The sequence below is a fragment of the Ovis canadensis genome, chromosome 3, assembly GCF_042477335.2.
Source record: "Ovis canadensis isolate MfBH-ARS-UI-01 breed Bighorn chromosome 3, ARS-UI_OviCan_v2, whole genome shotgun sequence".
Lineage (NCBI taxonomy): Eukaryota > Metazoa > Chordata > Mammalia > Artiodactyla > Bovidae > Ovis > Ovis canadensis.
In genome coordinates this window covers 228,174,589-228,200,192 of record NC_091247.1, presented here as the reverse complement: position 1 = coordinate 228,200,192, position 25,604 = coordinate 228,174,589, and the positions used below count along the sequence as shown (strand labels likewise).

The 25,604-nt window shown below is 47.8% G+C and overlaps 1 protein-coding gene and 1 long non-coding RNA gene across 7 annotated transcripts in view; one reads left to right on the top strand and one right to left on the bottom strand.

Moving 5' to 3' along the window:
• PPARA (peroxisome proliferator activated receptor alpha) overlaps positions 1 to 25,604 on the bottom strand; it is a 70,991-nt gene that overhangs the window by 42,304 nt on the left and 3,083 nt on the right. Inside the window, exon 1 of one of the 4 annotated variants that reach the window (XM_069586171.1) lies at positions 18,634 to 19,349. The exons of 2 other annotated variants lie outside the window; for them this stretch is intronic. Coding sequence is in view for 1 of the 2 variants with exons in the window: in XM_069586169.1 (XP_069442270.1) it covers positions 18,638 to 18,670 (33 nt within the window). In the remaining variant the exon portion in view is untranslated. Of the gene's footprint in view, positions 1 to 18,633; positions 19,350 to 25,604 lie in introns of those variants that run through there. One more of the 4 variants, XM_069586169.1, reaches the window with a different exon arrangement.
• Positions 1,176 to 11,914, top strand: LOC138437980 (uncharacterized). Of its 3 annotated transcripts, none has more exons than XR_011256225.1 (3): positions 1,176 to 1,495; positions 10,852 to 11,041; positions 11,332 to 11,914. It is a non-coding gene; the product is annotated as an uncharacterized lncRNA (long non-coding RNA). The 3 variants fall into 3 exon arrangements; XR_011256224.1 differs by having other exon boundaries at positions 1,206 to 1,495; positions 10,819 to 11,041; XR_011256223.1 differs by lacking the exon at positions 1,176 to 1,495 and having other exon boundaries at positions 10,740 to 11,041.

The window sequence follows — 25,604 nt, the reverse complement described above, 5'->3', positions numbered from 1 at the left end:
CTGCACTGCAACAGGGTTCTAACACTTTCACACAAGTAATACCTAAAAACAAACAGATACAAAAACCAAGGAAAACACTTTGAACCTGGCAGTACAGTACCTTGAAAAGTATAGTAGTGACTGCAGAGTGAAACTCAAAGGCGCTTGCTCCTTGGAAGGGAAGCTATGCCAAACCTGGACAGCACGTGAGAAAGCAGAGACATCACTTTGCCAACAAAGGTCTGTCTAGTCAAAGCTATGTTTTTTCCAGTGGTCATGTATGGATGTGAGAGTTGGACCATAAAGAAGGCTGAGCACCAAAGAATTGATGCTTTTGAACTGTGGTGTTGGAGAAGACTCTTGAGAGTCCCTTGGACTGCCAGAAGGTCAAACCTGTCCATCTTAAAGGAAATCAGTCCCGAATATTCATTGGAAGGACTGATGCTGAAGCTGAGGCTCAAATACTTTGGCCCCCTGATGCAAAGAGCTGACTCATTGGAAAAGACCCTGATGCTGGAAAAGACTGAGGGCAGGAGGAGAAAGGGATGACAGAGGACGAGATGGCTGGATGGCATCACCGACTCAGTGGGTATGAGTTTGAGCGAGCTCTGGGGGATAGTGAGGGACAGGGGAGCCTGACTGCTGCAGTCCACGGGGTTGCAGAGGCGGACACAACTAAGCGACTGCGCGATAACAGCAGGGCAACAGCTGGCATCCTGGGGCTCGTGGCAGTACCAGCTGCATCACCGCTGCTTTTACATGTTTCTGGACATCCACGGCTTGAAACAGAGACAGCGTACGACTGTACTCACAAGCACAACCACGTGTAGAGGACCCACGCACACAGCAATGTGCGCCAGATACCTGAACCAGCGGACACGGCTGGATACATAAACACACATTCAAATGTTTGAAAGTTTGCAGCTTGAAGACTCATGTGTGGGCGCCTTGACTCCCTGCTTCAGAATGCTTTTGCATTTCTCAGCAGCAGCACTGGAAGCAGAAGGCGACAGGACGGCGCGCTTACAGCGGGGAGAGGGGGGACGCCCACTCGCAGCTCAGCGTCCAGGTGAGGGGCCACCGGGTGGGGAAGCAGGAAAGCGCTGGTGTGACCTTTCAGCGCGGTGACTGCGCCTCTCTCCGGGACTCCAGGGCCTCTCCCGCCCCTGATAACCTGGTGCTTATCTCGTCTCACAGGCAACGATGGGGGAATGTGTTTTTTAAGTGGAGTTATGAAATTCAACTCGAGCACCTCTTCTAGCCATCTAACTGCCGTGAAGTGTTGAAAGCTGCTCGCGTCCCATCTGCTGTGGGTCTATAGGCTCTTATGCGTCAGCCTGACGTCGTCACTGGCCACCATGCAGGCACAGCACTGCTCTAAGTTAGAGATTCTGTTGCCGTGGATGACGGAGGCTAAGGCTCCTTGAATCTTCATAACGTGCCAAGCACGCGTTAACTCGTTCCATCCTTGCAACAACCCCACGAGGAAGGTCCTGTGAACATGCTTACTTTAGAGGTAAGGCAACTGCAGTACAGAGAGGCTACAGCCCTGGGCCCAGGGTCTCAGCACAAGTGGAGGCGGGGTTTGGACCTTGAGGGCCAGCCTCCAGTTTCCGCTCCTAACCCCCAGCACTACTATCCTGGGTAGAGTTCGTGGTGTAACATCTCCCAGGGCTCATGTTTCACAGCCTTCTGGTCAGCTACTATGATGTTTGAGGTTTGTCATCTAGTTTCTGAATTACCCACAAGCTGTTTTTCCTTCCCAGTTTAGTCCATGTTAAGAGCAGACTCTCTGTTGCAGGAATGTTATTCTTAACTAGACTGTCTGGTAAAGTTTAGAGCTGAGAAAAAAACCCAGCATCATTTCAGTTTGTTTATTAAGTGGAGATTGGAGATTTAAAGTCGTGGCAAAATGAAACCCAGATGATTAATGGAATGCCCAGTTCTCATGCGCTGTTTGCATATTAAGTGGAGAACTGTCTACTCGACTTTGCCAATGGCGTCATTTTTGCAAGTGTCTTTAAGTTGGGCCGCGTGAGTCTTAGCTGATGACTTTAGGGCCAAGCCTACAGTTTTAATACCAATTATGAGTGAATCATTTTTTTGTTTTTAAACACCGGTCTTACTGATGTATAACTGGCATACAATAAACTGTACATATTCATTTTTTTCAATTTGTATTATATATATATATATTTTAAAGTAATTATTGTTCTGTGTCGAGTCTTAGTTGCTGCCCGCGGGCTCTAAGGCACTCATTAGTCAAAGCACACAGGCTTAGTTACCCTACAGTGCGTGGGACCTTAGATTCCTGACCAGGGAATCGAATCCGTGTCCCCTGCATTAGAAGGCGGATGTGTAACCACTAGACCACCAGGGCAGTCCCTGTATGTGTATCAAGTATACACTTTGAGAAGTTTTGATATCTGCACACACCTGTGAAACCACCACCGCTATCAGGATAGTAAAAACATCCGTTGCCCCCAGAGTTTCTTCCTCCCCATCTGTAACCTCTCTCTCTCTCAGCCCTCTGGACCCCCAGCCTGCTGATCTGCTCTCTCTCCCCTCTGGACCCCCAGCCTGCTGATCTGCTTTCTCTCTCTCTCCCCTCTGGACCCCCAGCCTGCTGATCTGCTTTCTCTCTCTCTCCCCTCTGGACCCCCAGCCTACTGATCTGCTCTCTCTCCCCTCTGGACCCCCAGCCTGCTGATCTGCTTTCTCTCTCTCTCCCCTCTGGACCCCCAGCCTGCTGATCTGCTTTCTCTCTCTCCCCTCCGGACCCCCAGCCTGCTGATCTGCTCTCTCTCCCCTCCGGACCCCCAGCCTGCTGATCTGCTCTCTCTCCCCTCTGGACCCCCAGCCTGCTGATCTGCTTTCTCTCCCCTCTGGACCCCCAGCCTGCTGATCTGCTTTCTCTCTCTCCCCTCTGGACTCCCAGCCTACTGATCTGTTTTCTCTCTCTCCCCTCCAGACCCCCAGCCTACTGATCTGCTTTCTGTCACTACACATTGTCTGCATTTCCTCGAGTTCTATATAAACAGGCTCGTTTGGTGTACACTCCTGTCTGTTTCCTTTCACTCAGCGTACTTCTCTGAGATCCATTCATGTTGTTGTACACATCCAGAGTTCACTCCTCTTCACTGCAAAGTAATATTCCATCCACCTGTGGATGGACATTTGGACTGTTTCCAAGGTTGAGTTATTACAAACAAAGCAGCTACCAACATCCATGTATCAGTCTCTATATGGACAGGTGCTTTTCTTCCTCTTGGCTAAATACCTGGGTGTGTGATTGCTGGATCAAATGGTAGGTGTTTAACTTTTTAAGAGATTACCAAACTGGTTTCCAAAGTGTTTGCATTGTTTTTCATCTCTACTAGCAGTGTATGACGGAGAAGGCAACGGCACCCCACCCAGTACTCTTGCCTGGAAAATCCCATGGGTGGAGGAGCCTGGTGGGCTGCAGTCCATGGGGTCACAAAGAGCTGGTCACGACTGAGCGACTTCACTTTCACTTTTCACTTTCATGCATTGGAGAAGGAAATGGCAACCCACTCCAGTGTTCTTGCCTGGAGAATCCCAGGGACAGGGGAGCCTGGTGGGCTGCCGTCTATGGGGTCACACAGAGTTGGACACAACTGCAGCAACTTAGCAGCAGCAGCAGCAGCAGCAGTGTATGAGAGGTCCAGTTCCTCCATGACATGGCCAACATTTGGTGTGGTCACTCTTTCGAATTTCAGCTCTTCTAATGGGTCTGTAGCAGCACCTTGTCACCTCTGTGAAAGCTGTGAAACCCGAGCACAGGGATTGCAGGCAATTTGCATTGCCCTGGCAACTGATGACGTGGGGCACCCTTCCCAAGCTTATTGGCTGCCAGGCATCTTCTTTGGCGATGTGTCAGTTCGGATCTCTCGCCCATTTAAAAACTGGGTTATTTCCTTACTGAGTGAATTTCCTAAGTGTCTCCCTGTTTTCTGGTTACGAGTCCTTTATCAGCTTATGCTTTACAGAAATTTATTCTCAGTCTGTAGCTTGCATTTTCATTTTCCCAGCACTGACTTTTGAAGAGCAAAAGTTCATTTTGATTAAGTCCAACTCAGCAGTTTTTCTCCTTTTGTGGATTGTGCTATCGGTGTCATAACTATGAAACTGTTGTCCTCCTGGTGGGCTTCCGTCTATGGGGTCACACAGAGCTGGACACGACGGAAGCAACTTAGCAGCAGCAGCAACCCTAGGTCACACAGGTATTCTTAATTCTCGCTTTCTTTAGATTTTACACTTAGATCTATCATCTGTTTTGAGTTCATTTTTATATATGGTGTGAGGAATGGATCAAAGTTCATTTTGGGCACATGGATAAACAGTTTTGAAAAGACTGTCCTTTCTCTGAACTGCGATTGTACCTTTGTAAAAAACACTGATTTCTCTTAGTAACAAACATGGAATTTCATCAAAAGCTTCTTCTACATCTATTGAAATGATCACGTAGTCTTTTTCCATTCTGTTAATTTGGTGAATTATGATAATTTTTGATTGTTAAACCATCCTTACATTCCTGGGCTGAATCCATTTGGCTATGATATAACATTTTTTTTATACATCATAGATTCAATGTCCTAAACTATAAATTAGAATTTTTGTATCTATGTCCAGAAGGGATTTTGGTATTTAGTTTTCTTTACTAGTAATGCTTTTGCCTAGTTTTGGTATCAGATAAATGCTAGCCTCATAGAATGAATTGGAATGTACTCCCACTTCTTCAGTTTTGGGGAAGATATTGTATAGAATGGTATTATTTATTCTTTAGATATTTGGTAGAATCTACCAGTGAAGCCATTTAAGCCTGAGGTTTCTTTGTGGAAAGATTTTTTAAACTACAAATTTTATTTATTTAATAGATGTAGGGCTAGATAGATGATTGATTTATTCTCGAGTTTAGTTTTGGAAATATGCGCATGTCAAGTAACTTGCCTTTTTGTCTGAGCTGCCAGATTTATTGGCATGAAGTTCATAATGGTTTCTTTCTATCCTTTGATAGCTGTCAGGCCTGTAGTGGTGTCACCCCTCTCACCGCAGATATTAGTAGCTTGCATCTTTTCTTCTTTTTCTGAATAAAACAGGCTAGAAGTTTATCAATATTATTTATCTTTTCACAAGAACCAGCTTTGTATTACTATTTCATTGGTCTTCTCAGTTATGTTTGGCTTTCTATTCACTGATTTCTCCCTGATCTTTATTATGTCCTTTTTTGTACTTACATCGGGTTTAATTTGCTCTTCTTTTTTCTATTCTTAAGGAGTTCTTTCTTCTTTTCCAGTAAGGTGCTTAGTGTTATAAATTTGCATCTAAGTACTGCTATAGCAGAGTCCACAAATTTCAACATGTTGTTTTTAATTTTCATTCATTTCAAAATACTTTCTAATTTCTTCTTTGATTTCTTTTTTGATACATGGCTTATTTGGAAGCATGCTATGTAATTTCCAAATATCTGGTGAGTTTTCACTCACGTTTTTGTTAGTGACTTCTAATTCAATTCCGTTATGTCATAGAGTCTGCTTCATATGACTTAAACCTTTTAAAGTTTACTGTGATGTGTTTTATGGCCCAGAATACACTGTGTCTGGTACATGTTCTGTGTGCACCTGAAAGGGATGCACAGCCTGCTGTTGTTTGGTAGGTTGTTCAATATAGAAACGTCAGATCAAACTGACAATATTGTTCAAGTCTTCCATATCCTTGTTGATATTCCCTATATCTAGTAAATTATCTGACTGTAATTCTATATTTGTCTGTTTCTCCTTGCAGTTCTCTCAGTTTTTGCTTCATGTATTTTAAAGCTCTGTTCTTAGACACATAAATGTAAGGAACTGTAAATCTTCCCAAAGAACTGACCCCGTTATTTCTTCCAGTGTTCTTTTTCTGCCCCCACTTTTCCCTAGGGTCTCCAATTATGCATACATTAGGCTGCTGTTGTTCACCAACATAGCGGCGGCTCTTTCCATTTTTTAAAGTCATAATAACTATTTTACTGCTTAATCTAACATACATACACATCAGTATATATCAGTTCTGGGTAAGTTTCAACTCATTGATCCCCACCCCTCCCCCCATTATGGATCCTCTTTTCTGGTTTTTTAGCTTATCTAGTAATCCTTGATTAGATGCCAGACACTGTAATTTACTTTTTACCTTACTCAGTACTGAGTAATTCTGTATTCCTATAAAGATCCTTGAGCTTTTCTTCTGGGATGTAGTTAAATTACTTGGAAAAGATCCTTTTGTATATTAATTTTGAGAATCGCCAGGCAGGACCATAGCAGCATGTAATCCAGTGCAAATATCCCCCGACTGGGGCAAGATCTTTCTGAGTGCTCTGTCCAATTCCTCTTGAAGTGTGAGGTTTTCCAGACTGGCAAGTGGAAACAGGCACTGTTCCCAGACCCATTAGCGTGCCAGGCACTATTCCTGGCCCAGCTTGACTGCTGGGCACTGACCCTTCCAGTCCTCCCAGATGGCACCTTCACTGGCCTCAAGCAGCTTCACTCACACGCCTGCACCAGGCAGCACGTAGCAGGCTCGGAGCTTTCTCCTCTGGTGCTCTGCCCTAGGAAACTAGGCCCTTTGGTCTCTGCAGACTCTCAGCTCCATCTCCTCTGCTTAAAGACCCTGCCAAGCTCTGCCCGGCGCCTCCTTCTGGTGCCGCAGCCTGGAAACTCACTCGCATCACACCTCTCACCCTGTTTGTTTTCAGCGCCATTCACTGCCTGACGTCCAATGTATGGAAAACATTGTTTCATACATCTGTCTGGATTTCTGGTTGTCTCTGGCAGGAGAGTAAATCAGCTCCGTTCCATCTTAGACAATGGAGCCAATCATTTTTACACAGACAGAATAAGTTGGTCACAAGGTCACAATCACTTTCTCTCAATCTTTTTAATGTGAAATGTGAAACGGTTAACATAAAGTTATATGACCCATCAATTGCACTCTTGGGTGTGCCAGTGACATGAAAACTCATGTTCACAAAGAAACCTGAAGACATACAGAGGCACAAGTATCAAAAGGAAAAAACAAATTGGATGTTGAATTCTTTTTAAAAAGTGCGCTATAAACATTATCATCAAGAAAGTGAAGACAACTCACAAAATGGGACAAAAACGTGAAAATCAAATATCTGACTCAAGACTTCTATCCAGAAGATACAAAGTACTCTTACAGCTCAACAACAAAAAGGAAGATACCCAATTAAAAAATGGGCAAAGGATTTAAGTAGACATTTCTCCAAAGGAGATATACAAATGGCCAACAGGTGCATGAAAAGATGCTCAATGTCTTTGGTTAGGGAAAAGCAAATCAAAACCACAGTGAGATACCACTTCACATCCACTAGAATGACTAGAATACAAAAAACAGACAATAACAAGTATTGGGGAAGATGTGGGGGAACTGGAACCCTCACACATTGCCACCGAGATTCTAACATGATGGAGCCCTTTGGAAAACAGTTTATCAGTTCCTCAGAGGGGTCAGACATAGAGTCACCACATGGCACAGCAATTCCGCTTCTAGAGAAACGGAAAGATACATCTCCACAAACGCTGGTTCACGCAGCGCTCACAGCAGCATTGTTCATCACAGCCAGAAAGTGGAGCCACTCACACGTCCACCGACTGATTACTGGGTAAAGAAAGCGCACCGGGCCGGCACGTGGGTACGCTGCTTCTTCAGGTGCGCCCGGCTCCTTGCGAACCCACGGACTGCAGTCCGCCAGGCTCCTCTGTCCGTGGGATTCCCCAGGCAAGAACACTGGAGTGGGCTGCCATGCCCTCCTCCAGGGGATCTTCCAGACCCAGGGGTCAAACTCACATCTCCTGCACTGGCAGGTAGGTTCTTTACCACTACCGCCACCTGGGAAGTCCCAAAATGCACTATATCTATACAATATTCTTGGTGACAAAAAGAAATGAAGTATTGATTTGTGACACGACATGGAGGACCCTTGAAAACATTGTACTGAGTGAAAGAAGCCAGGCACAAGAGACCATGTACTGGGTAAATCCATTGATATGCAACTGTCCACGATAGGCCAACTGTAGAGACAAAGCAGACGAGCGGTTGTTGAGGGCTCGGGGTGGGGTGTGCAGGGAATGAGGCACGATTGTTAGTGGGTATGTGGTTTCTTCCGGGGGTGATGAAGATGTTCTAAAATTAGATTGTGGCAATGGTTGCACAACCCCATAAGTATAATGGAAACCATGGGATTGTATACTTTAAACCATTGTTTAAACATACCAGTTACATACTAGTGTATGGTATGTAAACGACATCTCAATGGAGCTATTCAAAACCTGCAGAGCAACTTTATTCATAATAGCTCATAACTGAAAAGACTCCATATGTCTTCTGATGGTGAATGGTTCCAAAAACTTGGTCTATCTGTTCCACATAATACGACTCAGCAAAAAAAGGAATGAACTATTAACATATCCAATAACCTGTATGAATCTCCTGAGAGTTACGCTGTGTGAAAAAGCTAGCACCGAAAGGTTGCATGCCACTTCTGTTCGTTGTTCGGTCGTTAAGTCCCGTCTGACTTTCTGTGACCCCACGGATTGCAGACCTCCCAGGGCTTGCTCAAACTCACGTCCATTGAGCTGGTGATGCCATCCAAACATCTCATCCTCTGTCACCGCCCCCCCCTCCTCCTGCCCTCAATCTTTCCCAGCATCAGGGTCTTTTCCAATGAATAGGCTCTTTGCCTTAGGTGGTCAAAATATTGGAGCTTCAGCTTCAGCATCAGTCCTTCCAATGAATATTCAGGGTTGATCTCCTTTAGGATGGACTGGTTGGATCTTGCTATCGAAGGGATTCTCAAGAGTCTTCTCCAGCACCACATTTCGAAAGCATCAATTCTTCAGCGCTCAACCTTCTATTGGACTCATTATGTTCCACTCTCAAAATGATACATTGATAGAAATGGAGAACAGACCACCAGGGTAAGGAAGAGGCTGGGGTTTGAGAGATCGGTGTGGGTCTGAAGATGGGAATGTTCTGGACACACGACTATACCCTGGCTGTGAAGCGGCACTGTGGTCTTATAAGGTGCTTCCACGGGGAACACAGTGTGAACAGTACAGAGATCGCTGAATTATTTCCTACAACTGCATGTGACTCTGCAATCATGTCAAATTTCAAAGATTTTTTCATTTTAAAAAGGTACTAAGAGGAAGATAAATTAGGAGTGATATTTTCAGAACAGGTGAGCTCAGACTCACAGTTCTGATCTGCAGCTTGGTTAGTAAACATGGTGATAAAAGTAATAGACGGTAGAACCTGTCCTCTTTTGTTTGCTTGCTTTTTTGGTTTTTTCACTTGGAAGTAATTTCACTTACAGAAAAATTGCGCGCGCACGCAGACTAGTATTGAGAACATTGTGAACTCTGTGCCCTTTATCATATTTACTAATGATTAACATTCTACCCACTTGCTCTGTCTTTGTAGGTAGGTAGCCATACAGCGTGTGTGTGCGTGTGTGTGTGTGTATTTGAAGCATGACTCTATCTCCCTCAATAACGAAGTACCTATTTTCTAAGAATCAGGATATTCTCTTATACACTAGAGTACGTTTATCTACAGGACACTTATCAATTTCAGCCAACTGAATAGAGATACAAGGCTTTATGATTCAAGGTCAGATTTTCATCAGCTGACCCAATAATGTCCTTGACATTATTGCCTCCAGTACAGGGTCTAGCGTGGGGGTCACCTATGGCATTTCGTTGTCATTTCTCTCTTAATGTGAAATACTTCCACTGCTATTGTCTTTTCATGAAAGTGACTTTTTAAAGGCTCACCATTTCTACTACTGTTTTTAAATAGAACGTAGACATTGCTTTAAGGGAATGGCAACCCACTCCAGTATTCTTGCCTGAAGAATTTCATGGACAGAGGAGCCTGGCGGGCTACCATCCATGGGGTTGCAGACAGTCAGGCGCAACTGAGTGAGTAACAGGCACACAGTAGCTCGCGTTTCGGTAGGTACCTGGGGAGAAGAGCCAGCGCTTCTGGAGAGCCTCTGCCTTGAGATGCCGCAGGTGCCCTTCCAGAGCTGGGTGCTTCAGCTGCCTCGCAGCCTCTCTAGCGACTTTTGTCCGTTTGCCAGCTGGACAATGTTTCCCAGGCCTTCCTATTTGGAACTAGAGGTTCCCAGAGCCACATAGCTTCCATTCTTATTCATCACGACAAATAAAAGAAAACTGAAAACAATTATTCTGTAAATTCCCAAACAAGAAGAGGTTGACCTAACGCTGATTTTCAGCAGCTCTGTAATTCCAACATTTAGCGAATGTTGGTAACAAGCAACCAAGGGCCCTCTTCCGGAGCAGGCTGTAGATCAATTGCTTTTCTAAAGAAACCAGGGTGAATGCGACTTAAAGTGACAAGGAGCCGAAAGGAACAGAAGCAACCTGTGTAAGGGGGAAAAGTGAGTCTACTGCTATCAGGTCAGACTCTGCGTGGAAATAAGAAACCGGGAACTCTACGAAGGGTTCATTCACAACAGCCTGTGCCGGGGCTTATGAGAAGGAGATGGTCCTGTATCTGCGGTAACTGGCTATTCGCATCCACTGCACTGAATCTGGGAGGGGAGCGGGGACTGACATGCAGGAGGCTCTGCTCGGCCACGCTGCCGGGGAGAGTAGGTCTGGGGGCGGGAACAGCTGTCCACATGCCTCTTAAGCAGCATGCCCTGACGTGACCTTGGTCTTTGAGGGCTGACAGAGCTCCAGCCTAGAGGCTTTTGGACAGTCTGGTTTGCTTGTTCCTTGTTTGTTTTGATAGATTGTTCCTTGCCTCTATCCTGCCTCCGCCCAGCCCACAGCAGCACACCCCTCCCCTACTTGGACTTCGGCAACACCCTCCTAACTGGCCAGCTAGCCAGCTCCCCTCTCCAAGGGTCACCAGCGACGCTGCCAGTTGCATCCTGAAGTCCCGCCCTGATGGCCCCACCCCTGCTTTACGCATCCCTCTGAGGCGCATGGGTTCCAAATACCTGGACTTACAGGTAAGGAAGGAGATGACAGCCCACTCCAGTATTCTTGCCTGGGAAGCCCCCCACACAGAGGAGCCTCCGGGCTACAGTTCGTGGGGCTGCAAAGAGTCGGACACAACTGAGCATCTGAGCATGAGCAGACCCAGGGAAAGCATCACCCAGGGCCACACGGCCGCTCAACTGTCAGCGTCTCTGCTCCACGCGGGACCGCGTCCACGCCGCCCGGCAGCCCGAGCTGCTCTCTGCCGGGTCCTCAGTGAGCCCCAAGAGCCTCACGGCTGGCCTGTTGGTTCTGTCCCCAGACCCAGACGACAGCCAGAGGGAGCCTGGACCAGCTGAAGAGCGGTGTGTGGCAGCCCCTGACTCAGACCCTGCCCCAGGGGCGCTGCGTTCACAGAGCACACAGCCAGAGGCCTCGCAGCGGCCCCAGGGCCCTCCAGGGGACCTGCTGCCACCTCCCTGCAGGCGCCACGTGTCCGGCGCCACGTGTCCCTCCTCCGCGTGCTCCCCTGGCGAGCCTGGCCCCGGCTGCCCTTGGCCCCGGGACACTACCCACCCCTGCAATCTGTGGAGCCTCTCACCTTCCAGTCCTTTCTCAGACATCATTTTCTCGGTGAGGCCACTTGGCCATCCTTCCAGTGCCCTGGCCCTTCCCTGCATGCACGCTTGCCCACCTGCCCACACACAGCATCTCTGAACACACCAAGCCAAGCTCAGATGTGTCCACTGGGCTGATTGTACATCTCTCCCCACCAGAGAGCCAGCTCTCCAAGAAAAGAGATTTGTGGATTTTTGCTCCTTTATGTATCCCTCAACCAGTGCTTAAGAACGATGCCTAGCACAGAGAAGGAGCTTAATAAACATTTGCAGAAGTTTTACCCTGAACTGATCCAGTGTCTCTTCATTCCCCTTTGCAACCCTGTGTTCCAAAATAAACTATTCAGGGCCTTGCCAGACCCACCTCCTAATTTCTAGCCTCTATACTTTACCCTATTCCTCTGCCTGGAATGCCTCCCATTCCCATACATGTCAGGGGAAGCTCAAATACAATTTCTCCCTGAAACTTTCCTGGATTCATCAGATGGAAGGACCCCAACCTTCACATCACAGGAATTGATTGAAATAGATTGATGTCTGTAGTTTGGCCACCTGATGTGCAGAACTGACTCACTGGAAAAGACCCTGATGCTGGGAAAGACTGAAGGCAGGAGAAGGGGAAGACAGAGGATGAGATGGTTGGATGGCATCACCAACTCGATGGATATGAGTTTGAGTAAGCCCTGAGAGTTGGTGATGGACAAGGAGTCCTGGCATGCTGCAGTCCATTGGGTTGAAAAGAGTCAGACATGACTGAGCGACTGAACTGATTGATGTCTAAATGCCCAGCTGATCTGGGACTCCTTAAGGCAGTGTTCACAGCCCAAAAGGCAGGTGTTCAATAAATACAGACGGATTCAACCTAACATCAGTGCTACACTCTGGACATTGATCCCTTTCTTACAAAAACACCTCATATCATTTCAAGCAATGAACCAGCGAAAGGAGTTTACGTGGGGAACACAACCAAGGGTCAAAGGGCTGAGGCCGGGCATGGAGCAGGTGCTCTTCTGAAGAAACAGGGGTTTATGCAACTTCAAGTGACAAGAAAGGTAAGAGAACAGAGCGATCCATTTAAGGGGAAAAAAAGATGGCAAAGTTCCTGAAGAAGACGTTCTGGGGAACAGTGCATGGGGGGTGTCAGGGCCAATTACGGTCTGTAACCAGTTTCCAGAGTCCACACCATTCAGCTGAGCGCAGTCGAGATGCCCACGTGAACTTGGTGGTGAACTTACAGGTCACTAAAGGAAATCAGCCCTGATTTTGGTACATGAGGCCTTTCCAGAGAGAACTGACCCCTTCCCAAAACACTGTACAGCCATCTGTTTATTTGGGCTACATTTAGTGTCAACACTCGGGTTCGATGCCTGGGTCGGGAAGATCCCCTGGAGAGGGAAATGGCGACCCGCTCCAGTGTTCTTGCCTGGAGAGTCCCATGGACAGAGGAGCCTGGCGGGCTGCAGTCCTTGGGGTCCCAAAGAGTCGGACACAACAGAGCGACTAAGCACACACCCATGTTAATGTCAGCAGTGGGGTCAATTATCTGAGTAGAGGTCTTGTATACCTGCTTCCTTAATAGGTTTATTCTTAGGTACATGACATATGCAGTCTAATTTAATTCTTAATAGACTGGATTCTATTAGAGAGCTTTTTTCCAATTCTTTGAACTGAAGTACAGTTGATTTATAATGCTGACTTCATTTCTGCTGCACAGCACAAGATTCCGTTATGCACAGACATACATCCTGTTTTTAGCATTCTTTTCCATCCTGGTTATCATAAAACATTGAATATAGGTCTCTGTGCTGTATAGTAGGACCTCCTTGTTTCTCTATCTGATATAGAAACGCTTAGATCTGTTAACCCCAGTGTTCCATGCCACCTCTCCCCCAAGCCCCTCCCTTCTTGGCAACCACCAGTGTGTTCTATTTAGCGTAGTTCAAAGTTTACAGGAAAACTTAGAAGAAAGTACAGAAAGTTCCCTGTTCTCCCATTAGTAACATCTTGGTAGCGTCATTACCACTGATGAGCCAATGTCAGTGCGCTGATTAAAGTCCACAGTTTACACTGCTGAGCCAATGTCAGTGCGCTGATTAAAGTCCACAGTTTACACTGCTGAGCCAATGTCAGTGCGCTGATTAAAGCCCACAGTTTACACCAGGGTGCGCTCTTGCTGTTGTACGCTCTGCGGTACAAACATATAAGGATATAAATAAGCTATGGTTTTTCCAGTGGTCACGTACGGATGTGAGACAATAAAGAAGGCTGAGTGTCGAAGCATTAATGCTTTTGAACTGTGGTGCTGAAGACACTTGAGAGTCCCTTGGACTGCAAGGAGATCCAACCAGCCAATCCTAAAGGAAATCAACCCTGAATATTCATTGGAAGGGCTGATGCTGAGGCTGAAGCTCCAGTATTTTGGCCACCTGGTGTGAAGAACTGACTCATTTGAAAAGACCCTGATGCTGGGAAAGATTGAGGGCGGGAGAAGGGGATGACAGAGGATGAGAGGGATGGTGGAATCACTGACTCAGGGGACATAAGTCTGAGCAAACTCTGGGAGATAGTGAAGGACAGGGAAGCCTGGCGTGCTGCAGTCCATGGGGAGGGGTTGGATACAACTGAGCAACTGAAAAATAGCAAGTGCCTATTACAGTGTCATACAGGGTAGCTTCACTGACCTAAAAGGCCTCTGCGCTCTGACACATCCTTTCCTCCACCCAACCCTGGGCAACCACTGATCTTCTAACTGTCTCCATAGTTTTGCCTTTTCCAGAATGTCACAGAGTTGGAATCATGTAGTCTGTAGACTTCAGTTTGGGTCCTTCAGGTATATGATATTTTCGGTAATAGCATCAGTGATATCACTTGCCAAAATGTTTTACAAAGAGGCGGTACCAGTTTACAGTCCCATCAGCAGCATGAGTTCCTGCCAGACCACATCCTCAGACTTGACACTTGGCCAGTCTTCTTAATGTAGCCATTCTGGCTGGGGTTTAATATCTCTCTACTACTAACAGCAGGCTTCCCTGCTGGCTTGGACAGTAAAGAATCTGCCTGCAAAGCAGGAGACCCAGGTTTGATCCCTGGGTTGGGAAGAACCTCTGGAGAAGAGAATGGCAACTCACTCCAGTAATCTTGTCCAGAGAATTCCACGGACAGAGGAGCCTGGTGGGCTACAGTCCACGGGATGGCAAAGAGTCGGTCACAACTGATAGACTAACACTTCACTACTAATAGCAATATCTGCTGCTATTAATTTACATTTTCCTAATGACTAATGATGTTGAACACCTTTTCATGTGCTTACTTGCCATCTAATACCTTTTGCTGAAGAATCTGTTCAAATATTTTGCCCATTTTCGCTTTCATTCTTAACTGGCTTGCTTGTTGTCTTCTTACTGAATTGTGAGAGTTCTTTACAGACACAAGCTCTTTGTCAGGCACATGTTCTGCAAATATTTTCTCCAAGTCTGGAGCTTGTCTTTTACTTTCTTAAATGCCTTTTGATGAGAAAAAGATTATACTTTTTAAAATTTTATTTATTTATTTATGGTTGTGGTGGGTCTCCATTGCTGTGTTTTTTTCTCTCGTTGTAGCAAGCTGTGGGTGCTTCTTATTATGGTGGGTGGGTTTCTCACTGCAGTGGCTTCTCTTGTTGTGGAGCACAGCCTCAGTAGTTGTGGCACATGGGCTTACTTGTTCCACAGCCTGTGGGATCTTCCCAGACTGGGGATCGAACCTATGTCTCTTGGATTGGCAAGTGGACTCTTTACCTCAGCTTCAGTACCAGTCCTTCCAATGAATATTCAGGAAGGTTGGTTGATTTCCTTTAGGATGGACTGGTTTGAGCCGCAAGGGAAACCCAAAAGTTTATAATTTTGATGGAAGTCTAATTTATTAGATTTCTTCAATAGCTTGTATTTTTTCATTATGATCTTTACCAACCCGGAATCACTAAGATGGACTCTGTTTCTTCTAGAAGCTTCCATAGTTCTCGCTCTTTAGCTTAGGTCAATGGCCCACTTCCAGTTCTTCCTTTTTAATATGACGTGATATGGGGGCTGGGATTTGTTCTCTTGCATGTGGCTAGCCAATCGTTCCAGCATGAATTGTTGAAAAAAAGCGTCTTCTCCCATGGAAACAGTCCGTCACCCTGTTCACAATCAGCTGGCCACGCAGTCGGGTCTATTTCTGAACTTGCTGTTCTGTGCCGTTCCTCTGTTTTTCTGTTTTCATATCGATACTATACTGTCTTGAGACTGTGGCTCTATCATTCTTGAAACCAGATAGTCCAAGTGCTTCCTCTCCATTCTTCTTTTCCAACGTTGTTTTAGCCACTCCAGGTCCATTGCGTTTCCATATAATGTTAGAATCAGTTTGTCAGCTTCTACAAACAGGCATGCTGAGATCTGACTTTGATCACTGAATCTGTAGATCATTTGGGAAGAACTGCCGTCTTAATGATACTGAGCCTGATAACGCGAGAGCATGCTGTGACTCGCCATTTATTCAGGTTTTTCAAAATTCCTCTCAGCCACGTTTGGTAGATTTCATTGTTCAGATCTTAGGCATTTTATCCAGAAGCATTTCATGCTTGTTGATGTTTGATTACTTAAAAAAAATGCCCAGGTTATTTTTAAAAATTAATTAATTTTTGGTTGTGCTGGGTCTTCATTGCTGCGAGGGCTTTCTCCAGTTGCTCCAAAGTGTCGGAGCCTCAGCTTCAGTACCAGTCCTTCCAGTGACTATTCAGGAAGGTTGGTTGATTTCCTTTAGGATGGACTGGTTTGATCTCCTTGCTGTCCAAGGGACTCTCAAGGGTCTTCTCTAGCACCACAGTTTGAAAGCATCAGTTCTTCGGTGCTCAGCCTTCTTTATGGTCCAACTCTCACATCCATACACGACTACTGGAAAACCATAGCTTTGACTAGACAGACCTTTGTCAGCAAAGTGATGTCTCATTTTAATGCGCTGTCTGGGTTTGTCACAGCTCTCCTTCCAAGGAGCAAGTGTCTTCGAATTTCATGGCTGCGGTCATGGTCTGCAGTGATTTCGGAGCCCAGAAAAATCCTCCTTTCTAAGTTTGAATCTGGGTCCAACATTTTATCCTTTGTACTTTCAATGTCGTGAACTATCTTAGAGAGTTCTATTAATGTGATGGGGGAAAGGGCTAGGCTCACTTCCTGTGTGGTACTTTCAACCATTTTCAGCAAGCATGTGGATAAGTCACTTTTACTAAGCTCCTCTGTCCACATCTCCACTTTTGAGCCTGTAAAAAGCAGAGAACCTTCTCTGGCTGAAATGAGGCAGAAGAGGAGGTGGGAGAGGTTCAGGGCATGAGAAGGACTACACCCACACAGCAGGTTTGGAAAACCACACGGGGCCATGAGCCAAGGAATGTGGGCACCTCTGGTTGACAACCAGGAAGAAAACAGGCATGGAGGATGTTCAGAACGCACCGAACTGTCCATCCAAAAAGGATGGATTTTATTGCATGTAAATTATACCTCAGTAAACTAGACTTTAAAAAGACCTGAAACCCACCTCCACTGTCTGGATTTTAGGGACAGGTGGCTCAGTGGTAAAGAATCTGCCTGCCAATTCAGAAGACACATGAGACAGAGGTTCAATCCCTGGGTCAGGGAGATCCTCTGGAAGAGGAAATGGCAGCCCACTCCAGTGTTCTTGCCTGGGAAATCCCATGGACAGAGGAGCCTGGCGGGCTACAATCCATGGGGTCTCGAAGAGTCGGACGCAACTGAGCGACTCAGCAATACAAAGAGGCGAGTCTGGTGTTAGAAGCTGACCCGACACACATCCCGCCCTTGGAGCAGGGCAACCACGGAGGCTCTCCAGCATCTCCAGAGGCCAGCCCTGCTCCCACCTGCCGTGACCGAGCTCCTGACCTCCTGGGCAGGGTACAGCCTCTCTCCCCACCACCTCAGCCACGGAGCAAGAAGCCAGGAGGCACAGACCTCACCCATCTATGGTCCTAGGAAAGGGGCTTGCGTATGTCTAAGGAACAGTTTGCCTCATTCGCTTCTGTGGCAGCAAACAACGGCGGGCTGATGACACGCCCGATCCCTCACGCCCGGCTCCTCCAGGAAGCAACTACCCCGCTCACACGATGAGGACCGAATCACTGCTCGGCAGGGTTCTCCACGCCTCATGCCTAGCCATCGGCGACAGAGGCAGCAGACCCTGCAAGTCAAGTGTTGTGCTTCCCGGAGACAGGTCACTAGGTGTGGGGTGGGAGTCTCTATGCCTCTAAGGTTTAAATCTGGCTGACCTGAGCGGGGCAGAAGGATTTCAGCTGAACACGTGATGCCAAGAGAAATAAGAAGGTAACCATCAGAAGAGCTGAGACGGGTGCAACAAGGGCTCGGGTCCCTCGCATTCACGCATTTCCTTTCTCCCAACTCAGCTCCTGTAGTTCAGGAGTCCCCAAGCCCTGGCCACGGCCACGCGCCGCCCTGTGGCTTGTTAGGAAGTGAGCCCCACAGGAGGCGGCGAGCAGTGGGCAAGCAAGTGAAGCCTTCATCTGTATTTACAGCTGCTTCCCACGCCCCCCCCCCCCCCGACCCCGCCACCGTCTAGCTGCAGGAGAACAAGCCCAGGGCTCCCGCTGACTTTGTATTACGGTGAGTTCTGTAATTATCTCATGACACATCACAGTGTAATAAAAACAGAAATGAAGTACACAATAAACGGAATGTGCTCGAATTGTCCCCAAACCATCCCCCGGCCCCACCCTGGTCTGTGGAAAAGTTGTCTTCCACGAACCCAGAAACTGTCTTCTAACTTGCCCTGCGTCAGAAAGGCTGGGGGCTGCTGCTCCAGTTGAAAGGACGTGTTAAAGACAAATATTACTCGAGGCGCGTGTGCAGACCCCTATTAAATCGTTGCTGTCCCCCCCGGCCCCCCGGAGGCTCGGAGAAGTCCAGCCTCGCCCGTCAGGTCTCCTGGGCTGGCTGTCCCCACGCAGCACCGCCTTGCTTGGGTACCTGCCTGAATCCTGAGCCCAGGGGTCCCGCTTGCCATGGGACGCGGCGCTTCCTGACGGCAGGGAACACGGGCTGCCCTTTTCCGCTGCTGCGCCCAGCGCTGGGAACACTGCCTGGCCCGTAGCAGGGGCTCAGGAAAGGTGTGTTGAATAAACAGATGAGCTCAGGAATGAACGGCTGAAGTACTCGATAAACAGCTGCAGACGTGAAGGTAGAACATGTCCAACCAGAGAGATGCAAACCGCAGTGGGGTGTCTGAGCGGCAAAATGCCTGCCTCTCTCTCAGGTAGGAATCAAGGAAGGCTTCTGGAAGGAGGCGGTATCTGATTAGGCCTGGAAGGAATCTCAAACGGAGGGGCAGCCGAGCCAGAGCTCACGCAGATTGTCCTGCAGCCCCTGCTGGTGCACATTCCGGTGATTAGAGCGCGAGGCATCTGTGGTTTCCTGCCCCAGAGGGTCTGCGACTCAGCTGGGGAGGGCGGCTTGCACTAAAAGGCCACGATGAACACATGACGGGCGAGCACGCAGGCAAACGTGCCGGACGCCGCGCCAGACAGACCTGCCCCGGGCAGGCAGGCCTGGAAGGCTTCCCCAAGAGTGATTTTCACTGAGATCTCTGGGGTAGAGGTAGGGAAAAAGGAAGGGTGAGCAGCAGGGTGAGCGAGCTTCTCTGGCACAGACGAGGAGCTGGCCACAGAGGAAGCACGTGGGCCTCTGGGCGTCAAGGCCCTGCCCTCCAGTCACCACCAGAGCCAACAAACAAGGACAAGTAAGTCCATGTCACAGCTAGAGAGTTCATAACAAGCCAGGAAACAATGAAGCCCCAACAACAAGGTCCTGTTGTGTAGCCCAATGCCCTATGATAAACCATAATGGGAAAGAACCGGAAAATGAATATACACGTGTGTATGTGTGTAACAATCTTACGTCCTATACAGCAGAAATTAACACAACACTCTAAATAACCACACTTGGAAAAGCCATAGCTTTGAGTGTATGGACCTTCGTTGGAAAAGAGATGTCTCTGCTTTTTAATACGCTCCTTAGGTCTGTCATAGCTAACCCCGAATGAATTCATTGGAAGGGCTGATGCTAAAGCTCTAATACTCTGGACGCCCGATGTGAAGAGCAGACTCACTGGAAAGGCCCTGATGCTGGGAAAGGCTGAGGGCAGGAGGAGAGGCAGGCAGAGGATGGGAGGGCTGGATGGCATCACCGACTCAGTGGACTTGGGCGTGAACAAACTCTAGGAGTTGGTGAAGGACGGGGAAGCCTGGCGTGCTCCAGTCCATGGGGTCACAGAGAGTTGGACGTGACTTTGGAGACTGAACAACAACAAATTCTTGAATAAAGTAAAATTTTTTGGAAAGCCTTCTTGGGAATTCCCTGGTGGCCCAGGGGTTAGGACTCCACTTTCGCTGCAGGGGGTCCAGGTTTGATCCCTGGACAGGGAACTACGATCTTGGACCCCACAAGCTTCAAGGAGTGGCCGAAAGTAACGATAATGAAAATAAAAGGCATTCTTCCTCCGCGCCAGGCAACAGGCTTGCGCTCAGAGCACAAGCATCCCCCACCTGTAGACTAGGGGAACGGGGGACGGGCGATGCCGGGGGACGGGCAATGCCGGCAGCCGGCCAAGAGCCTCCAGGGCCGCAGTGGGAGACCACTTACTGGACTAGAGGAAGACCAAGGCCAGGGAGGGGAAACACGGGGGGCTCAGAGCCGACACTCTGAGTCTGAGTCTCAGGGAGGCAGGCTGGCGAGCGTGGGGGCCCTGTCACAACAGCAATGGCAAAGTGCCGCTCTGCTGAGCCTCCGCTGCCGTAGTTCAGTCTAACTTCATGTCTACGAAGATGAGGGCTTCCCGGGTGGCTGAGCGCTAAAGAACCCGCCTGCCAGTGCAGGAGCTGTGGGTTCAATCCCTGGGTCGGGAAGATCCCCTGGCGGAGGGCACGGCAACCCACTCCAGTATTCTTGGCTGGGAAATCCCATGGACAGCAGAGGCTGGTGGGCTACAAAGAGTGTGGCCTGGGGTCTGAAAAGAGCGGGACATGACTGGGCGCACGCGCGCGCGCGCACACACACACACACACAATACAAAGATGAAGACGTCAGCTGGATGGAGGTGCTGATACGTCAGCTGGATGGAGGTGCTGATACCTTCTTCGGCTGGAATGCCATCTTCTCATCTCTTAAAGTGGCCCCTTTCCTAAATTTTATTTCCTAGTTTTTGCCTCTCAGAGGTCTCATTCTCAAAGAGGCCACACCAGATCTGACATCGCAAGTGGCCACGGGGCTTTCTGAAACGTCTTCTAGAAAACGCCCTCTCCCGCTATGAAAGCCCACGCTTGAACTCATCCGTTCCGCACAGAGTTGCTGAGCCCTTCTTCGGTTTGTGCCCTTTCACCAGTCCGTGAACCAGTCATGGGTTTATCTGCTTTTCTGGCTACTTTTTTTTTTCCCTTCTAGAATTTTCTTTCTCTTAAGTCCCGTGCCTCCCTTAGTACTAAAGATCATCAGCCGTCCTTGAATGTGGTTAAATATTCACTTTCACTTAGACTTCTGACCTAGACACTGAAAGCTAACTTTGCTGCCTTCCTCTAAGTAAAGAGAAAGCAGTAGGAAAAAAGTCGATAATTTTTGGTTTCCAGAGTGAAAGAAAATACCCTATTTTTTTTTTTATATTGATAACCTGCTAAGTAGGCTTGTTTAAAAGATTTGTTTTCCTGAAATATGGACTGACAGTGCTGTGTTCTGCTAGATACCAACATCCACACACAAAGCTAGACTTGGAAAGACTCAGTCCCGCTCTTCCCGGAGCCCTTCCTCTCGCCACCGGCCACTGTCACCGTCGGCCAGGATGGGGGCCTTCCTCTTTCCATCCAACACACCAGCACTGGAGGGGTCTTCCTGCCCCTGCGCTGTTTCCAGGCTGCTTGGGTGGATGCTGGCAGAGCCCCCCACCACTGGAGAGCCAGCGTCTAGACCCGCCCTCCCTCTCCCCTCCCCAGGGATGCGGGCACCCTGCCCTTTCCTCCTTCCCCAGGTCCAGGAACTTCTGTCTCTGGCTCAGACATCAGTATTTCTACCCTCTCGACCTTCTGGCATGGCTTGTCCAACACATTCTTGGAACCCTGTTTGGGCTGTTTGTTTTCTTCTCTCAAGCAACGTTTGCGTGTGGACACTCTGATGCCTTTCTCCGCACGCCTCTTCTTTTTTGAAGCCTTTGTGGTCGAATGTCTCCCCCCACAAGCTCCTGCCGTGGCTTTTTGCACAGCTGAACTTTGTGAGTTTTTTTCAACCGCCCTTCTCTGTTGGGACCCCCGCCTGAAGGTGGCAGATGAGCTTTACTTTCATGGCTTGAGAAGCACCGCACTGGAATGCCTTTCTTCCTGGAAACAGCTCTTGAGAAGTGAGAATTTGAAGGAAAGGAGAGAGAAAGAAAGAGGCTCTTTCCTGAACCTGCGTGTGCTCTGGACCGATAGCTGTGAACAGTCAGGGGGACCTTGCTGGGATGGGGCTGGAGTCCCTTTGCCTAGAGGTGGGGATAGATTCTGCAACAGGTTTCAAGGTGGAGAAGAACAGGTGATCATAATATTCAAGCAAGATATACCCCCAAAAGTCCTAAAGTCCAAGGATATTGTTAACACATCCAATACTGCCTTTTTGTTTGGACTATAAATAACTTCAGTACAGCAAGAGATGCTTCTATTTAAACCAAATTTCAAATTGCTCGGAACCATTTTCCTTTTGTACATCACTCCTGTTAATCCCGTCCCCAATACACAGATAAAGAAAATCGGAAATAAAGTGAGTGGATAGAGAATAAAATAAGACAATAATCCACTTATCAAACTGACCCATAAAATGAGCCAAAATGAGATTACCAATTAGAATTTATCAAATTGATTCACAGTCCTTGACAGAGGGGACATACATTCTTCATGCTGGCAGCCTAACGTCAACTTCTCCAAGGAGGAACATTGCCTGAAAATGCTTCTGAAATTTTTTCGGTTAAAAAAAATCCCATTAACATACAGGTAATAGAAGAAAACTTGATTTCAGATCATCAAGATCTGATTGTCACTTGAGTCCTCTGTTTTACTAGCCACATTGCTGCACTGTAAATATGCCCTTAAATACATGTCAGGCTAACAATTTCTTAGAACATTTCCGAAAGAGACATGGCCACGTGTCAACCTCTAGATGACTTGGTCTGTTTTACTAGAACTTGGCAACTTGTCACCTCGGTGTGGTTATCACATAACCACAGATGTATGCAGTTGCAAATGGCCTCAGGGAACTTGGTGCCCCACTTGCTCTTAAAACTTGGGGGAGGGGGTAAGGAACCACGGTATACTGTTTACTTAACTGTATTAATATCTCCAACCTTTCCTGTGAAGCTTCATAACCTTTGAGACAATTCATTCTGCCTTTGATTTTCAAACTCCTCCTTGTGGCCCCATGGACTACACACTCCCAGCCTCCACTGCCCATGGAATTTTCCAGGCAAGAATACTGGAGTGGGTTGCCATTGCCTCCACCAAGAGATCTTCTCCATCTAGGGATCAAACCCCCATCTCTTGTGTCTCCTGCATTGGCAGGTGGATTCTTAACCACTGTGCCACCTGGGAAGCTCCACAAATCTCTTTAAATAAAGCAAAGTAAAAGCAGTCAGGTGGGAACTATATTCAATCTCCTGTGATAAACTATGATGGAAAAGAATACGAAAGAACATATATATGTATATATAACTGAGTCGCTCTGCTGTGCAGCAGAAATTAACACAACCCTGTAAATGAACTCTACTGCAACAAAAATTTTTAAAAAATTAAAAGCCAAGCGACGAGTGTGGCATCTGAATACAGAAGACAAACCTCTGCAGTGCTTTCTCTAATTTCTCCTGTGTGTATCTTATCTTCACAGTTGGAGAGCCAACAGGACCCTTGCCCTGTTAAATAACAGCACACGTTCCAACTCACAAAGATTTAGAACACAACTCTTTCCTTCTGAGTCAATTGTTTGGAATTAGAACGCATGATCTTGCAGAAAGAGCAATTTATTTAATCATCTGCTTAGGCCTCCTTGTAGAAACTCTATTTCATGCTTAATATACCCCAAATCTGGGCTTCCCAGGTAGCACTAGTGGTAAAGAGCCCTTCTGCCAATGCAGGGGATGCAAGAGACGGGGGTTCAATCCCTGGGTCGGGAGGATCCCCTGGAGGAGGAAATGGCACCCCACTCCAGTATTCTTGCCTGGAGAATCCCAAGAACAGATGAGCCTGGAGAGCTGCAGTCCACAGAGTCGCAAAGAGCCAGACACGACTGAAGCAACTTGGCACACATACCCCAGATCTAGTGATAATTATAAAGAGAGTAATCTGAACGGCGGCTGCCACCTTTAAACACCTATGCATGGGAGCCACGTGTCCCGCACGCCCGTCAAGTGCAGATGGAAGGAGGGGTTCTGGCCATCTGGGTGTGAGGGGAGCTGCAAAATGCCAAGGGGAAGTCTTCCAGCAGGGGTGGGTAGGCTCCTGCTGGACTTCTAAGTCCCCCCGACTAGTTCCCACCCACATCTGAGCACTGTAAAAGAAATCGGCAGATACTCGCTGAATTCAATTCTGTTCATGTTTTGGTGGTTCAGGGCCCAGGCACAGTCTCCCGTCGGCATCCTCAAGGATGGTCCCAGGCCCCTCGGGGGCACCAAAACCTGCCCACCGTGCTCAGGTCCCTTAAATGGTTTAGCATTTGCATACAACCTACACACATCCTTCACAGACTTTAAACCACCTGGAGATTACGTGCTTACGTGCAATACTCAATACCACCTGCATGCAATGTAAATAGTTGCAGATACAATGTATAGCTATTGGCAGGTGGCAAATTCAAGTCTTGGTTTTTGGAACTTTCTGGAACTTTTTTCCCCTCGAATATTTTCCATCCATGGTTGGTTGAATCTGGGGATACAGAATCTGTGGATGTCGAGGTCCTACTCGGGATACAGGGCAAGCCAGGCAAAACTGCCTGACACATTGTCTGGCTCATCGACTTAGACTCAGTGGAAGAAGACGTCATTCAGCCTCCATTTCCAGAGACCCTCTAAGGATGAGGACCAACTGTTTTCAGGGTCTGGGGATACCAGAGGAAAGACAAATGGAGAATACATCACCATCAAAACCTGAGCACGTGGACGTCCCTGGTGACCCAGTGGTTAAGACTCCATGCCCCCAGTGCAGGGGGCCCAGGTTTGACCCCTGGTTGGGCAACTACTGAGCCCACGTGCCGTAACTGCTGAAGCCAACACACTTAAGAGTGTGCTTCGCCAAAGCCCCCGGAAGGAGAAGCCCCCTCGCTCTGCAGCTAGAGAAAAGCCTTCACAGCAACTAAGACCCAGCTCAGCCAGGGATGAATATATAAATAGACAAACATTTTAAAAAAGAATAAGAAAAGGAAAGGAAAAATTGTTTTAATAAAAGTGTATATGCAGGGTAGGGGATGTGCTTCTTTCCAAAAGCCTTTGAAAAATCATCCAACGGTCAGAGCCAAAATAACACAGGCACCAGATCCGGGCAGGCGGCACAGGTGTGCTCCCTCAGACCCCGACTGGGCGAGACCGGCTTCTTACATGCCCCCGAGAATCTTTACCCGCACCTCTCTGCCACTAAGTTTGAGCCTCCTAACCCTTCACAGAGGTGGAGCGGGAAAGCCATTTTGTGATGAAAAATCAGCATCTAGAGAGGGGGGCAGAGGTCCCCTGGCCCAGCGGGCGGCCCCGAAGGGACAAAAATCAAACCTCGCAATGACCTAACACCTCCTCCGCTCCGTCAGACTGCTTCTCTGATGTGACCGCAAAACAAACACGGCTCAGCTACCAAAATAACTATATACGAGGTCGGACCTCCTAAGGAGTAAACGCTCCATCTTTTGAGGTGCATAAACCCCTCCCCGATACTGCGACAAGAAGATGC